This window comes from Rhinopithecus bieti, unplaced genomic scaffold, assembly GCF_001698545.2.
Source record: "Rhinopithecus bieti isolate Rb0 unplaced genomic scaffold, ASM169854v2 scaffold_17429, whole genome shotgun sequence".
Lineage (NCBI taxonomy): Eukaryota > Metazoa > Chordata > Mammalia > Primates > Cercopithecidae > Rhinopithecus > Rhinopithecus bieti.
The window spans coordinates 500293-517480 of NW_016808905.1; the positions used below are offsets into that span (position 1 = coordinate 500293).

Below are 17188 nucleotides of genomic sequence, written 5' to 3' on the forward strand. Positions count from 1 at the left end.
CCCGCGCCGGCCGCGCTCCCCTCCCCCGCGCCTGTGTCCCAGGGGCGCAGGGCCGCGCGTCCAGCCGCAGACCCGCCGGGGGTCCCCGGGGTCGCGCCAGCCGAGCAGTGGCTCGACGATGGAGGATCCGCAGCGCGCCCGCTCGCACACGGTCACCACCACCGCCAGCTCCTTCGCAGAGAACTTCTCCACCAGCAGCAGCAGCTTCGCCTACGACCGGGAGTTCCTCCGCACCCTGCCCGGCCTCCTCATCGTGGCCGAGATCGTGAGTGCCGACGGGCCGGGGGTGGCGGGGGGCTCAGCTGGACCCCGGCGCGTGCTTCCGCCGTGCTTCTCGGGATGGAGCCTGCTCAGATCTTCCCGCGGGCTTTAGGGAACGGTTTTGCTCAGCCTCGCCTTCTTCCCAAAGTGCAAGACTCTCTAAACAAGGTCCAACAAACTCTGGCTGTCCTGGGAAGAAAGGGTTGTGATCCTCAGGATGCCTTGCTGTGGGAGAAATGCAGCTTGTTGGGCCCTCTCGGTGCGGCAGCAGATCCTGGGAGCAGGATAGTTGGGTTAGTGGCTATTGAGTTTGTGTTGAGTGTCAGAGACACCTGGTGCCTTTCTCACCTGATCTCCACGTGGATGGTTTCCTCCCTGAAAATAAAGCTTTCCTAAGATCAGGGGAAGAGGAAAGGGCTTCTTTCTTTTCCTAATTTATCTCCCCGATAGTAACATTGAGGTGAGTCAGGAAAATTTTACTGAATAAAATCCGAGTGCCGCAACCTATTTTAGGACCAAAGAGGTCTTTTGCAAGGTGCTGTGCACATCCTGGTTTAGGCTCAGAACATTCCTGGGAAGGAGGCAGGGCATGGGCGTTCTTCTCTCCATTGGAGGGCATAGAGGCTGGAAACTCACGTGATCTCCCCAGAAGTCCCAGTCAGTCCTTCATGGGCTGAGAAAGGACTGGAGCCCTGTCAGCAGCTAGAGGTGGTCACTGTTTGAGTCTTCTTCGTGTACCAGAGTCTTGTCAAGCCCTTCAGATGTCCTCATACCCTCGTGTAATCCACACGACCACCCTCCCCTGTGAAGGCCTAGAGAGGGGACGTAAATCACACCGGTGGATGGTGAAGCACGGCTTCAAACCCAGGCCTGCCTTTCTGCGGGGCCCTGCTAATAACTGCGAACGGTTGAGACAGCTTCCAGCTGCCTCAGCAGTGCCCTTCTGCCATCTCTCATAGACTTCTGTTAAATATTTGGGAATTCAAATCGAGCCTATGTAGGAGTTAGAGAATGGGCACGCCATCACGGTGCAGAAGTGACTGAAGACCTGGCCGGTTCCTTTGAGAAACCTGAAGTAAATCCTGTGTACCTCAAGTAGCTTGCTTGCTCCCCCAGTCTCAGATCCCACCCGGACCTGCTCTGTGAAACTCCTGGTGGTCATAGTGCACATAAGGTATGAGAAGTGTTGGCTTAGCTCCTCTCCCAGCTGGTTGCCTCAGCGAGTATTGAGGACTTCAGGAGACTCAAAAGCCGAAGGTATTAGAATCGCCTTGCAGGGCCTGGCTTTTAGGACTTCAACAAATATTTGCTGTGCAAATGGAGGAGTTGGCAGGCTCCTCTGCTTCAGCAGCGCAAACAAAAGCTAAAATGAGGGAGATGGGCCTTCTACCTTGGGGTGGATTTGGGCCAGGCATGAAGCCTAACTCCTTTTTTTTTTTCCTGATTTATAATCAATATGCTCTGTGTACTGCACTTTTCAGGAAATACAAAAGTGAAAGAAATGTAAATGGCCCACAATCCCATTACTAGAAATAGTCACTGTTGACATGTTAGCATGTGTCCTTTTAGATTTCATGTAAGTTTTTTGAAAAAGATGGGAAAACATGTAAGCAAAATCACCCTTATTACTACTATAGTTTTTATTTTTGACAGAGATAATTATGCACCTTTTTTGTTTGTTTGTTTGCTTTGTTTTGAGACAGGGTTTTGCTCTCTCAGCCTGGGGTGCAGTTGGCACCATCATGCCACCTTGACCTCTCCGGCTCAAGCGATCTTCCCATCTCAGCCTCCCGAGTAGCTGAGACCACAGGCATGCACCACCACAGTTGGATAATTTTTAATTTTTTTTCTAAGGACAGGGTCTCTCTGTGTTGCCAGGCTGGTCTGAAATTCCTAGGCTCAAACAATCCTCCCACCTTGGCCTCCTAAGGTGCTGGGATTATAGGCATGAACCACTGTGCTCCACCTTATGCCCATATTTTAAAGATTCGGTCCTACAGGCAGAAATGTATGTTTCTCCGACTGTCTTCATCTCTTAGAGCTCTAAACAACGTGTTAATAATGCTGTTTTTTGGTGTTCCCTCACCCACCCAGTGGTAGACATTATCCATTGCCTTTCTACTCTGAAAGGTGAGGCTTTAGCTGGGATGCCCTCTTCCCCACCTCCAATTATACATACCCTCTTCCTGTCTCCCAATATAGGTCCCCACTTATGATGGTTCAACTTAGGATTTTTCAGCTTTACAGATGTTGTAAAAGCAGTATGCATTCAGTAGATATCATACTTTGAATTTTGAATTTTGTTCTTTTCCCGTGCTAGTGATACGCGGTAGATATTTTTTCATGATGCTGGTCAGCTCTCAGTCACCCACGCCATCACCAGCGCAAACCACCCATCCTCTCCAGCGTGCTGTGCTGCCGGGTGATTCTGCCAGCCGGAAGCTAACCTAAGTGTTCTGAGCACGTTTAAGGTAGGCTAGGCTCAGCTATGATGTTTGGTAGGCTAGGGGTATTAAATGCATTTTTGACTTTGGATACTTTCCACTAGGGTGGGTTTATCAGGATGTAACCTCATTGTTACGTCCTGTCAAGAAGCTGAGAGACTTCGGATTCTGTCAGAATCATCCTCATGACTGGCCTCTCTGGGAGCCTCTGGCCTGGTGGCCTGCGCACAGCTGGCCGAGTGGGCTCTCCTGCACCATCACCCTGAAGATTCTCTTCCTTTCCTGGGTTGGATCCTCTGCTTCCCATGTCCAGTGTCCTCTGTCTTGCTTTGCTTCCACTGGGGGGACCCAAAGCCTCTTGTAGTTTTCTAAGAAAGCATTGCATGTGGAAATGGAAATTTGCACCTTTCAGAATATCTTGATTCTATATACAATTCCTAGTTCGACTAGGTAAAGAGTGTTAGATTGAAAATGTTTTTCTTCAGAATTTAAAATGTATTCTTTTATTGTCCTTTAGCTATTCTGATCTAGTTTTGTTTTGTTTTGTTTTGTTTGAGATGGTATCTTACTTTGTCACCAGGCTGAAGTGCAGTGGTGTGATCACAGCTCACTGCAACCTACCCCTCCTGGGCTCAAGTGATCCTCCCACCTCAGCCTCCCAAGTAGCTGTGACCACAGGCATGGGCCACCATGTCTGGCTGATTTTTTGTGTATTTTTGGTAGAGACAGGGTTTCGCCATATTGCCCAGGCTGGTCTCGAACTCCTGAACTCAAGTGATCTGCCTGCCTCAGCCTCCCAAAGTGCTGGGATTATAGGCATGGGCCACTGCACCTGGCTGTAAAAATTTTTATTTCAATTATTTATCTCCCTCTAACCCTGACTTCTGGAAATGTGTTGAACCTTCTTTTTCCCAGAGATCTAAAATATCACAATAATGTACCTTCATTTGAGTGTGTTTTCTCCCAATGTACTGGGCACCTGGTGTGTTCTCTCAAGTAAGGGAAATTTACGTAAGCTTTAGGAGACTCCTCCCCCATTTTACAAACATATTTTTAGTAAACAAAATACAATTTTTTTTTTTTTTTTTTTTGAGACAGAGTCTGGTTCAGTTGCCCAGGCTGGAGTGCAGTGGGCCTCATAATGTCACTCAGGCTGGAATTGAGTGGCGCAATCCCAGCTCACTGCAACCTCTGCCTCCTGGGTTCAAGCAATTCTGGTGCTTGAGCCTCCCAAGTAGCTGGGATTATAGGCGTGCACCACAACGCCTGCCTCATTTTTTTATTTTTCATAGAGACAGGGTTTTGCCATGTTGGCTGGGCTGGTCTCCAATTCCTGACCTTAAGTGATCCACCCACCTCAGCCTCCCAAAGTGCTGGGATTACAGGTGTGAGCCACCTCACCCAACCAAAATAAAATAATGGCTCTTTTAAAAGTTTATAAAAAATAAACATTTATACATTGTTGGTCGGGCATGGTGGTTCACACCTGTAGTCCCAGTACTTTGGGAGGCTGAGGCCGGCAGATTGCCTAAGCCCAGGAGTTTGAGACCAGCCCAGCCAACATGGTGAAACCCCATCTCTACTGAAAATACAAAAATTAGCCCAGCATGGTGGTAGGCATCTGTAGTTTCAGCTACTCAGGAGGCTGAGTCAGAAGGATCACTTAAGCCTAGGAGGTCGAGGTTGCGGTGAGCTGGGATTGCGCCACTGCATTCCAACCTCGGTGACATTGTGAGACCCTGTCTCAAAAAAAAAAAAAAAAAAATCACATTCTTTTAAGTTAAAGGTATAGGTTGGGAGTGCATCCTTGGACACATTTTCGGATAAATGTCTTCTCTTCTCAGCTGCAGTTCACTCAGACTGACTTTTACATTACAAATTCAGGAAGGCAGTGCAGCTCACTGTGGTTGAATGCATTTGACTTGTGTTCAGTTTCTGGTTCTGCTCCTCACCATGTACAGTGTGAGCCATTCTTTCAATTGGAAAGTATCTCATAGAGTTGTCAGGACCCGAACCACACAGCTGTGCATGAAATGCTTAGCAAAATACCCTGGATTACTCTTCAGTTATCTCCTTGTCTCATTGCCTTCTCTTCAGCTTCCAGTTTTTGCTGCTTTGCTTCCAGCCTTTTCCTTTGGTATATTTTAACTCCAGCAAATGCCAGACAGAGAATTAATGGTTTCTCTGCCAAGATATTATAGCAGCAGGGATGAGTATTCAAGCATCTTCCAGTTCATGGTAGACCAACTTTGAATTCACTCCTGATCAACATAGCCCAGCCTCCAGACAAGTACATGAGGAGAGGGAGCTGTGGAAGGTCAAGTCCAGGGAGCTAGAAGGTTTGATGGTTTCTGGCTGCAGAACCACCTGCCCTTACCTGCACATAAAGCAAGACCTTACCGAAGGAGTTTTTTTGAGACAGAGTCTCACTGTGTCACCCAGGCTGGAGAGTGCAGTGGCGCAATCATAGCTCACTGCAACCTGGAACTCCTGGGCTCAAGCAATCCTCCTGCCACAGTCTCCTGAGGAACTGGGACTACAGACATGCACTGCCAATGCCTAGCTAATTTTTTTAGAGACAGGGTTCTCACTATGTTGCCTAGGCTAGCCTCGAACTCCTGGCCTCAAGCAGTTCTACTTAGGCCTCCAAAAACACTGAGATTGCAGGCATAAGCCATTGCGGCCAGAAGATTTTTGTTTAATTTGAATTTTCTCTTTCCATTTTCTCAGTTCTTTCTAAAACTCCTTTTATACCTTTTTCTTTGCATATGTTTTCTCATGATTGTTTTTCTAACTGATCTGTGACCTGCTGTTTGCTTTTACTATTCCGTGAACACTTTTCAGGGTCTTGGATCTTTTGAATTATTACCATTTTCTATCTTAAAGAAGTACTGTACCTGGTTTCCCCAGTTTTCTATTTTAAAACTAATGTGTTTCTAGGGTTTACTAGTATAACAAGTGCTGTAGCAATCTTTTTTCTTTGTCTGTCTTTCCACATTTGTCCAGTGATTTTCTTGAGGAAAAGTTCCTTGAGGTAGAATTGTTGGGCTAAAGGGTATATAAATTTAAGGATTTTGTGACATAGTCTGAAGTTATCTTCCCCAAAGTTCTACTGGTTGAAACTGGCATCAATAGTATGAGCCTTTTAAACAAAAAATACTTTTAAAAAATTCCAAATGTTAAGGATCACCTTAAATAACATACTGTGTTTTATTGATTATAATGGGTATTTCTTATTCATGTTTTAATATCTGAATCAGGGTACAGCTTATAATTGAGGGTTTCTTGGATCTCATGAAATATGGACCCATTGATTCTTTATCTGGGGATAGAGGAGAGTGTCTGTTTCAAACCTTTGCAGTCCCATTCCTGAGACTAAGATATACCTACCCGCCCCACCCCAAGAAAAATGCTACTTTCTGCCTTGTGAAAACAAAATACTGAGACAAAGAATTACTAAGAACCTGACTTCCTGCCTGAACCTGGGGAAATGAAATTATGCAGAGGACAAAACAGTGTTTTTTCAAATCCCTTGTCAAAATCGCTTGCTCTGGCTTTGAAGGTGAGTGGTAGTAGCTGTACCTGTTAAAACACTCAAGGCTGTGCCAATGTAACATCATGTGGAAACCAAACCATGGTAGTTTCCTTCCTTTTAAAGTTTTATAACAAGCTAGAAGCAATCCAGTACTTGACCTGTGAATTGTAGGATGCTGTGATCTCATAACTATTACAAGTACTTGAAGAATGAAAGTGATTTGTAAGAAGCTGAGTAAATTGTGCCCTTCCTGTTATTGATGACTTCAAAATGAATTATAGTATCCATGTAATAATGTTAGGTCACCTTTTATTTATTTACTGTCATGAGCAAACTTAGTTGGGAAGGATAAGTAGGGTTTACTGAGAGTTGGAATTTTAATTATTCGATTGCCCTGTTGAGTTCCTTTAAAAAATAGTGAACATGGTTTCCATTTCTTAAAAGCAATACCCGACATTTGTAGAAAAAACTTTTATTTATTAATTTTATCATTGTTATTATTATTTTTAGATAGAGTCTTGCTCTGTCCCCCAGGCTGGAGTGCAGTGGCATGATCTTAGCTCACTGCAACCTTAGCTCACTGCAACCTCTGCCTCTCAGATTCAAGCGATGCTCGTGCCTCAGTCTCCTGAGTAATTGGGATTACAGGTATGCCCACCACCACGCCCAGACAATTTTTGTATTTTTAGTAGAGACAGCGTTTCACCAAGTTAGCCAGGCTGGCCTCGAACTCCTGGCCTCAAGTGATCCACCCACCTTGGCCTCACAATTGTTCCAGAATTTAAGTTATATATTATCTGTAATTTTTTTTTTTTTTTTTTGAGACGGAGTCTTGCTCTGTTGCCCAGGCTGGAGTGCAGTGGCCGGATCTCAGCTCACTGCAAGCTCCGCCCCACCGGGTTCACGCCATTCTCCTGCCTCAGCCTCCCTAGTAGCTTGGACTACAGGCGCCCGCCACCTCGCCTGGCTAGATTTTTTGTATTTTTTAGTAGAGACGGGGTTTCACCGTGTTAGCCAGGATGGTCTCGATCTCCTGACCTCGTGATCCGCCCGTCTCGGCCTCCCAAAGTGCTGGGATTACAGGCTTGAGCCACCGCGCCCGGCCTGTAATTTTTTTTAAAGCGTAGTCTCTTGTACACTACTGTTTCCTGCTGTGACCATCTGTGCTGGATACCTTCCATTTGTCCTTCACATTCCCTCTCCACCGTGATCCTGTATGGACTTCTTAAGGGCCTCCCTGCCCTCTGATGTCCCACTGGCTGTATCTACTGGTATCATCAACATGAGACTCTTGGGTGAGAGGAGAGCAGCTTCTGGACCTTCATTCCCCAGGGTTCCTCCCTGCTGGGTCTCTGCTGGTTGTCTGTGTCCCTGTACAGAAGACAGGCTACCTAGCAGCTCTCTGCACACTGCTCTTTACCCTGACTTTGATAACTGTTCGCTCACCCCCGCTTCTGATTGCCAAGTACTGCCCTATAGCTTGTGGTTTTCCTGCACCCTGCGGTATAAACAACATCTTTATTAAACCCTACTCAGATTACCCAATCTGAATGTGCCTGCTTTCCTGCTGAGACCTGATATATTACCTGTTTTCATCAATGATTAATTTATCATGACATTCATAATGGCCACATAGTATTCCATAAATATCCAGGCTCCTACTGTTCAACGTATGTTTATTTCCTTCTTTTAAACATCTTTTAAGCTAAATCTTTCTGGATGTTCTTTAGTGTTTTCTGAGAATGATTACTTAGAATTGATAAGAGGGTATGTGAATCTTCTTTAAAGATAAGTTTATTGACCAGGCAAGGTGGTTCACACCTGTAATCCCAGCACTTTGGAAGGCTGAGGCGGGAGGGTCACCTGAAGTCAGGAGTTCAAGACCAGTCTGGCCAACATAGCGAAACCCCATTTCTACTAAAAATACAAAAATCAGCCGGGTGTAGTGGCGGACACCTGTAATCCCAGCTACTCTGGAGGCTGAGGCAGGAAAATCGCTTGAACCTGGGAGGCAGAGGTTGCAGTGAGCCGAGATCGCACCACTGCACTCCAGCCTGCATGACAGAGTGAGACCACGTCCCAAAACGAACAAACAAAAAAGATTATTAAGGTATACAGTAAATCCACGTTGTTTAGTGTAGAGTTCTATGAGTTTTGGCATTTGTGTTTTTGAAAAATAGCTTTATTGAGATATAATTACATATAAAATTGACCTTTTTAAAGTCTGCAACTCAGGGGTTTTTAGGATATTCACAGAGTTGTATAGCTATCACCACTGTCTTATTTTAGAATTTTTTTTCCCCTCTGAGATGGAGTCTCACTCTTTCGCCCAGACTGGAGGGCGGTGGCACAGTCTCAGCTCACTGCAACTTCTGCCTCCCAGGTTCAAGCAGTTCATCTGCATCAGTGTCCTGAGTAGCTGGGATTATAGGCCACCATACCTGGCTATTTTTTTTTTTTTTTCCTGAATTTTTAGTAGAGATGGGGTTTCACCATGTTGGCCAGGCTGGTCTCAAACTCCTGACCTCAAGTGATCTACCCACCTCAGCCTCCCAAAGTGCTGGGATTACAGATGCGCACCACCACGCCCAGCTAATTTTTGTATTTTTAGTAGAGATGGGGTTTTGCCATGTTGGCCAGGCTGGTTTCGAACTCCTGGCCTCAAGTGATCCACCCATCTAGGCCTCCCAAAATGATGGGATTATAGGCGTGCGCCACCATGACCAGCCGAATATTTTCTCTTTTAAAAATTTTTAAAAATGTCTTCCTACTGTCACTACTCTTATTCAAAGAACGTTTTCACCCCTCAAAAACAACTTCATCCTTATTAGCAGTCACTCCCCATTCCTCCCTTCCCTCAACCTTTGGTAACAACCAAGTTAACTTTCTATCTTTATGAATTTGCCTATTCTGGACATTTCACATAAGTGGAATCCTATGTGGCCCTTTTGGTCTGACTTCATTCACTTAGCATCATGTTTTTTAGGGTCATCCATGTTGTAGTATATATCAGTACTTCATTTTTTTTTTAATTGTCAGATATTTCACTGATGTATACATTATTTTGTTTACTTATCAGTTGATGGAGTTGTAATAGGTACTTCGTGTTCATGTTTTAATATCTGAATCAGGGTGCAGCTTATAATCGATGCCAAATTCATATACTGCTAAAACAGGACAAAAAAAAAAGAAAATAAAACTGCTAAAACAAACAGAAACCTGGCAGCTGGGATTTCAGTCTGGATTCTTTTGAATCTATAGATCAATTTGGTGAGTACTGCCATCATAACAAAATGAAGTCTTATAACCTATGAACTTGGGATGTTCATATTGCCTATTACAAATAATGCTGCTGTGAACTTTCATGTACAAGCTCTTTCTTTCTTTCTTTTTTCCTTCCTTCCTTCCTTCCTTCCTTCCTTCCGTCCGTCCGTCCGTCCGTCCTTCCTTCCTTCCTTCCTTCCTTCTTTCCTTTCTTTTCTTTTCTTTCTCTTTCTTTCTTTCTTTCACGCAGTCTCACTTTGTTGCCCAGGCTGGGGTGCAGTAGCGCAATCTCGGCTCACTGCAACCTCCGCCTCCCCAGTTTAGATGATTCTCCTGCCTCAGCCTCCTGAGTAGCTGGGATTACAGACGCCTGCCAGCACGCCTGGCTAATTTTTGTATTTTTTTTAGTAGAGACTGGATTTCACACGTTGGCCAGGCTGGTCTGGAACTCCCTAACCTCAGGTGATCCACCTGCCTTAGCCTCCCAAAGTGCTGGGATTACAGGCAAGAGCCACCCTGCAGCTGGCCCAAGTTTTCTTTTTTTTAATTAACAGTTTTTGTTTTTTTTTTTAGAGACAGGATCTCACTCTGTTTGCCAGCCTAGAGTGCAGTGGCATCATCATAACTCATTGTAACCACAAACTCCTGGGCTTGAGCAATTCTCCCTCTCAGCCTCCAAGTAGCTAGGACTCCAGGTGTGGGCCACCATGCCTGGCTAATTGTTTAACTTTTTGTAGAGACAGGGTCTTGAACTCCTGGCCTAAAGTGATCCTCCCACCTTGGCCTTGCACAGTGCTGGATTACAGTCATGACCCACTCTGCCCAGCCTATGTACAAGCTTTTATGTGTACATATGTTTTCAGTCCTCTTGAGCATTTAGCAAGGAATGGAGTTACTGGGTAATGTCATATCTTTATGTTTAATATTGAGGTGGCTCACGCCTGTAATCCCAGCACTTTGGGAGGTCAAGGCAGGCAGATCACTTGAGCCCAGGAGTTAGAGACCAGCCTAGGCAACATGGCGAAACCCCATTTCTACAAAAAATACAAAAAATTGGCTGGGCATGGTGGTGTGTGCCTGTAGTCCCAGCTACTTGGGAGGCTAAAGTGGGAGGATCACTTGAGCCAGGAAAGTTGAAGCTGCAGTGAGCTGAGATTTTGCCACTACACTCCAGCCTGGGTGACAAGAGTAAGATCCTGCCTCAGAAAAAAAAAAAAAAAAAATTAAAGCACTGCTAGACTGTTTCCAAAGGGACTGTACTGCTTTACAATCCCTGCTGCAACATGAGGGTTCTAATTCTTCACTTCCTCGTCAAGACTTATTTTCTTTGATTCTGGCCGTCCTAGTGAATGTGAGATCGTATCTCATTGTGGATTTGGTTTGCATTTTCATAATGACTAACAATATTGAGCAATCTTCATGTGCTTAATGGTCATTTGTACATTTTCTTCAGGAAGCTTTTGTCCATTTTAAAAATGGGTTAATTTGTCATCTATTGTTGAGTTGTACGAGTTCTTTACACATTCTGGGATAAATCCCTTGTCAGATATATGATTTGAAAGTATTTTTCTCCCATTCTGTCTGTTATCTTTTCACTTTTCTTGAAGATGTCCTTAGAAGTGCAAAGGTTCTTAATTTTGAAAAGTCCAATTTTATAGTTTTCTTTTGTCATTTGTGCTTTTGATGTCATATCTGAGAAGGCTTTGACTAATCCAAGGTCACAAAGATATTCTCTATTTTCTTCTAAAAGTTGTAGATCTTATATTTAGGTCTACGATTCATTTTGAGTCCATTTTTGTCTATGATGTGAGGGAAGGGTTTAACCTCAATCTTTCACATATGGATATCAATTGTCCCAGCACCGTTTATTAAAAGACTGTTTTTCTCCCATTGAATTATCTTGGCACTCTTGTTGAAAATCAAATGATCATAAATATGATGGTTTATTTCTGGATTCTCAGTTATATTTGATTGATGCACATCTCTGCTCTTATGCCAGTACCATGCTGTATTGATTACTGTAACTTTGTAGTAAGTTTTGAAATTCAAAATGTGAGTCCTCCAACTTGGTTCTTTTTCCAAGTTGTTTTGGCTATTCTGGGCCCCTTGCATTTCCAAATGAATTTTAGGATCAGCTTGTCCTACAGTGCCAAAACAAACTACTGAAAACCTGGTGGCTGGGATTTCAGTCTGGATTCTGTTGAATCTATAGATCAATTTGGTGAGTACTGCCATCATAACAAAATCAAGTCTTATAATTTATGAACATGGGGTATCTTTATATCTATTTAGGTCTTCTCTAATTTCTTTCAACAATATTTTGTAATTTTCAGTATACATGTCTTGCGCTGCTTTTGTTAAATTTATTTCTAAGTATTTTATTCTTTTTGATGCTATTGCAATTGGAAGTATTTTCTTAAGTTCATGTTTGGATTGTTCAGTGCCAGATTATAGAACTCCAATTGAGTTTTTATTTCTCTTATTTTATATAAAAAATTTATACAAAAAAATTACAAGGTTTCACCATGTTGCCCAGGCTGGTCTCAAACCCCTGAGCTCAAATGATCCACCTGTCTTGGCCTCCCAAACTGCTGGGATTACAGGCGTCAGCCACCATGCCCAGCCTCCAAATGAGTTCTATATCCTTTCTCTTGCATTCTATAACTTTGTTGACCTAATTTATAGTTCTAATAATTATTTTGTGGTTCGACATATGTTTTTAAGGCTTTTGGTGTTGCTGCCAAGTTATACAAAAAAATTCATACCAGCTTGCATTCGAATGGTGTTTCAGCATATAACAAGATTTGTTTCTGCAAATACTCAAATTTTCTTTAGATATTTGCCAACTTGTTTGGGGTAGGAGATATTTGGAATAATAAAAACCAATTTGGCATGGGCACCAACTGGTCAGAGAGAACAGCTATAAATAATATTCAGGGGATCCTGGACATGTGAAAAGAGCAAATTGTTTTTATTTGCATTTCTGTGATCATTAAAGTTGAACATTTTAAATATGCTTATTAGACATCTATTTTTAATTAATTAATTTATGTTTTTTTGAGACAGGGTCTCTGTTGCCCAGGCTGGAGTGCAGTGGTGTGATCATTGCTTACTACAGCCTCAACCTCCTGAGCTCAGGTGATCCTCCCACCTCAGCCTCCCAAGTAACTGGAACTACAGGCACACGCCACTACACCTGGGTAATTTTTTGTATTTTTGGTGGAGACAGGGTTTCGCCATGTTGCCCAGATTGGTCTTGAACTCCTGGGCTCAAGCGGTCCACCTGCCTCAGCCTCCCAAAATGCCAGGGTTACATGCCTAAGCCACCATGTCCAGCCACATGTTACTTTTTATTACTATTCATGCCACTGTTTTTGTCAGAAATTCTAATTTGTATGAAATTTAAACTGTTAACTTCCTTTAGCCTTCTGGGCATTACTTAGCTAAACAGGGCTTCCCCAGCCCCAAGGTTACACAAATACTTGAAGAAAATATAGGAGAATTTTTTTTTTTTTTAATATTTACTTTTTTGGTTGGGTGTGGTGGCTCACACCTGTAATCCTAGCATTTTGGGAGGCTGAGGCAGGTGGATGGCTTGAGCTCAGGAGTTTGAGACTAGTGTGGGCAACATGATGAAACCCTGTCTCTACAAAAAGCACAAAAATTAGCTGAGCATGGTGGCGTGTGCCTGTAGTCCCATCTACTTGGGAGGATGAGGTGGGAGGATGGCTTGAGCCAAGGAGGTAGAGGTTGCAGTGAGCCATGATCGTGCTGCCACTGCACTCCAGCCTGGGCAACAGAGCCAGACCCTATCTCAGGAAAAATACAATAAAAATATTTACCGTCTTAAATTTTAAGAAGATCTTCTTGTATGTATAATGTAAGAATTTTACTTTTTTACCCAAGTGGATATTCAATTGCATCACTATTAATCATATTTTATTTTCTTATATGCAGAACTATTTCTTAACCCTATTTTGTTCTATTCCTGTGTGAATTCCCAGGCCCTTTTAATTATTATAGTGTTATGTATTTTAATATTCAATAGGGTAAGCCATACAAAATTTTCTGTTTCTTTGCTGTCGCTGTATACTTTTACTAACATTTAAGGTGATTTTTAGAATCAATGTTTCTTCAATTCCATTTCAACTTGGATTGTGATTTCATTATATTTATAAACGAATTTGAGGAGTTGACTTTCTGTTACCAAACCTTACCATCTAGGAATGTTGTATCTCTTCATTTATTCAGGTTATTTTATGTTCTCAAAGTGCTGAGTTTTTTCCAGATTTATCTTAGGCATTTCTTACTCAGTTTTAAGTATTTTCAATTTTTGATAAATGAGATTTGTCAAAAATGAATTGGATTTCACTCATTTCTGATTATTTGTGATTTATAAGAAAGCTGTTAATTTTAAATTTTGTCTTGTGTGTAGCTGTCTTGAGTTATTCTCATACTTTTTGAATATGGGTTGTTTTCATTTTCTTTTTATACTTTTTTCCATTATTGCATAGACTAAGATTGCCAGTGTAATGTCAAATAATTGGGATGATGTAGATATCCTTGGCTTGCTCATAACTTTAATTGGATATTTCCAGTATTATAATGATAGTGCTATTTTAACTGTAGGGTCTGTTAGTCTTTATTGAGTTAAGGAAGGGAAGTTTAACTGTATCCCCTTTTTAATTAGGAATGATTTGAGCAGTATGAATGGGAATGGAGCTAGGAGATAGGATTGTTTTGGTGGGGAAGTGCTTTTTATTGAGGTGATCATTTGAGTTTTGTTTATTTCAGTTGGCTAATGTAGTGAACTGTATTAGGAAACCTAATGTTGAATTATTCTTGTACTCTTGGGATAACCTCTACTTAGTTGTATGATTTTAATAAGCTATTGAATTTAAATGTTTTTTACTCTTGGATTTGATTTATTAATATCATATCTAGGGATATTGTGGTTATGTGCATATGTAAAATCAGCCTTAGTTTCCTTTGATGTGTTCCATTTTGTCTGATTCTAATCCTGTCAGACCAGCTTTTTTGGTAGCATTTATTTATTTTCTTGTCCCTTTATCTTTTTTTTTTTTTTTTTTTTTTTTTTTTTGAGACAGAGTCTCACTCTGTCAGCCAGGCTGGAGTGCAGTGGCAGCACAATCATGCTGGTTGGCCCACTGCAACCTTTGCCTCTAAGGTTCAAGTGATTCTCCTGCCTCAGCCTCCCTAGTAGTTAAGATTACAGTTGTCCGCCATCTCACCCGGCTAACTATTTTTGTATTTTTATTTTAGTAGAGACAGGGTTTCACCATGTTAGCCAGGCTGGTCTGAAACTCCTGACCTCAGGTGATCCATCTGCCTCGGCCTCCCAAAGTGCTGGGATTACAGGCGTGAGCCACTGTGCCTGGCCTCTTTATCGTTTTAAACTAATCATGGTAATTTATTTTCACCATGCATTTCTCCAATTTCTTTTTTAAGAGACCAGTTCTTGCTGTGTTGCCCAAGCTGGAGTGCAGTGGCTGTTCACAGGTGAAATCATAGTACACTTCAGCCTTGAACTAATGACCTCAGACAATCCTCCCACCTCAGCCTCCCAAGTAGCCGGGACTGCAGGTGAGCACTAATATGCCAAGCTTGTCCCTTTATGTTTTTATTTTTTATTTTTTGGGGGGGAGGATGGAGTGTCACTCTTGTTGCCCAGGTTGGAGTGCAATGGCACGATCTCAGCTCACTGCAACCTCTGCCTCCCAGGTTCAAGTGATTCTTCTGCCTCAGCCTCCCGAGTAGCTGGGATTACAGGCGCACACCATCACGCCCAGCTAATTTTTGTATTTTTAGTAGAAACAGAGTTTTACCATGTTGGCCAGGCTGGTCTCGAACTCCTGACCTCGGGTGATCCACCCTCCTCAGTCTCCCAAAGTGTTGGAATTACAGGCGTGAGACACTGCACCCGGCCTTGTCCCTTTATTTTTTAATTGAGTGGGATTTGTATAACATAAAATTAACCAGTTTAAAATGAACAATTGAGTGGCATTTACTACATTTACAGTGTTGTACAATTGCCACTTCTAATTCCAAAACACTTCATGTCCTCCAAAAGGAGACACCCCTTTTATTTTTTACCTTTCCTTGTCATCTTGTTATAAGTACATCTTCTATATGTATCACATAGTTAGATTTTATTTCTATACGCAGTCTGAGAACTTGTCTTCCAATATAGGAATTTAACACATTTATATTTATTGTGATTATTTAGAATTCTTAGTTTTCCTTATTTTTTCCTCTAGTGATTTAAAGTTATAAATTCTATTTGTTTGGAGTTACTTTAAAATTTTTACCCACATTTTAAGCTAATAGTTTTCTAAATATCCAGATAATTAATCAAGATATATAATTATATGATTCCATTCAAAGGACAACACTTTCCTCCTTACCTATTCCTGGCCATGTACTTTATGTCAGCCAACTTTCTCTGGATTAAAAAAAAAAATGACAGCTTTATTGAGATATAATTTACATACTGTAAAGTCCACCCATTTAAAGTATACAACTAAGTTGCTTTTAGAATATTCACAGCATTGTACGATCATCACTACAACTACTTTTAGAACATTTTCAGTACCCTAAAAAGAAACCCCATAGCCACTAACATATATTCTCCATCTCTTCCCAAATCCTCCCTCCACCAGCCCTAGTCAACTACTAATCTACTGTCTGTCTCCATAAATTTGCCTATTTTGGACATTTCCTATAAAGGGAGTCCTATAATATATGGTCTTCTTTGACTTCTTTTTGTGGCTTCTTTCACTTAGCATAGTATTTTCAAGATTTATCCATGTTGTGGCATGTATATCAGTATTTCATTTCTTTTTTTTAACAAACTAATAGTCCATTGTGTAGAAATATCACATTTTATTCATCTGTTCATGGACATTTGGTTGTTTCTGCCTTTTAACTATTATTAATAATGCTGTTAAGAATATTTATGTAGAAGGTTTTGTGTGGATATATATTTTTATTTCTCTTGAATATATTTCATGCTGTTGAGAGTGGAATTGCTATCATCATATGGTAACTCTCCATTTAACTTTTGAGGAACTGCCAGACTATTTTCGAAGTGTGTGTGCCATTTTACAATCCCTGTGCTACTTTTTAAAAAATGATTTCTTAGGAATCATTGCTTGGCAGTCATCTTAAGATTCCCACCCATATTACTGAACAACTATTTAGACTTAACCACAAGTTTAAATTTGTTCACGATATTATTTTTCATGTTATTTTTTGTGTCACTTTCTTGATTTTCATTTTGCTGGAGATACCTTTTTGCGTAATTCTTCTAGAAAGGGTTTGAAAGTGGTAAACTTTTTGAATCATTGCACATCCATCACATCTTCTTTTACCTTCATACTTGAATAATAATTTGGTTAGTATAAAACTATAGATCTCAAAATTTCATTAATTTTTACTCAGTTCTTTTTTTGGAGAGGTGAGGACAGGATCTAACCCTGCCACCCAGGATGGAGTGCAGTGGCATGATCTTGGCTCACTGCAGCCTCAACATCCCCAGGCTCAGGTGATCCTCCCACTTCAGCCTCCCGAGTAGCTGGGACTACAGGCACTTGCCACTATGGCCAGCTAATTTTTTTGTAGAGACAGGATCTCGCCACGTTGCCCAGTCTGGTCTCAAACTCCT

At 41.9% G+C, this 17188-nt stretch overlaps 1 protein-coding gene across 3 annotated transcripts in view; it reads left to right on the plus strand.

Moving 5' to 3' along the window:
* The first annotated feature begins 6 nt into the window (after positions 1 to 6).
* Positions 7 to 17188, plus strand: part of CMTM8 (CKLF like MARVEL transmembrane domain containing 8) — a 127337-nt gene continuing 110155 nt past the window's right edge. For all 3 annotated transcript variants that reach the window (XM_017887686.1, XM_017887687.1, XM_017887688.1), the window contains exon 1: positions 7 to 265. In XM_017887686.1, coding sequence (XP_017743175.1) covers positions 119 to 265 — 147 coding nt within the window. In that variant the 5' untranslated portion in view covers positions 7 to 118. The remainder of the gene's footprint in view (positions 266 to 17188) is intronic.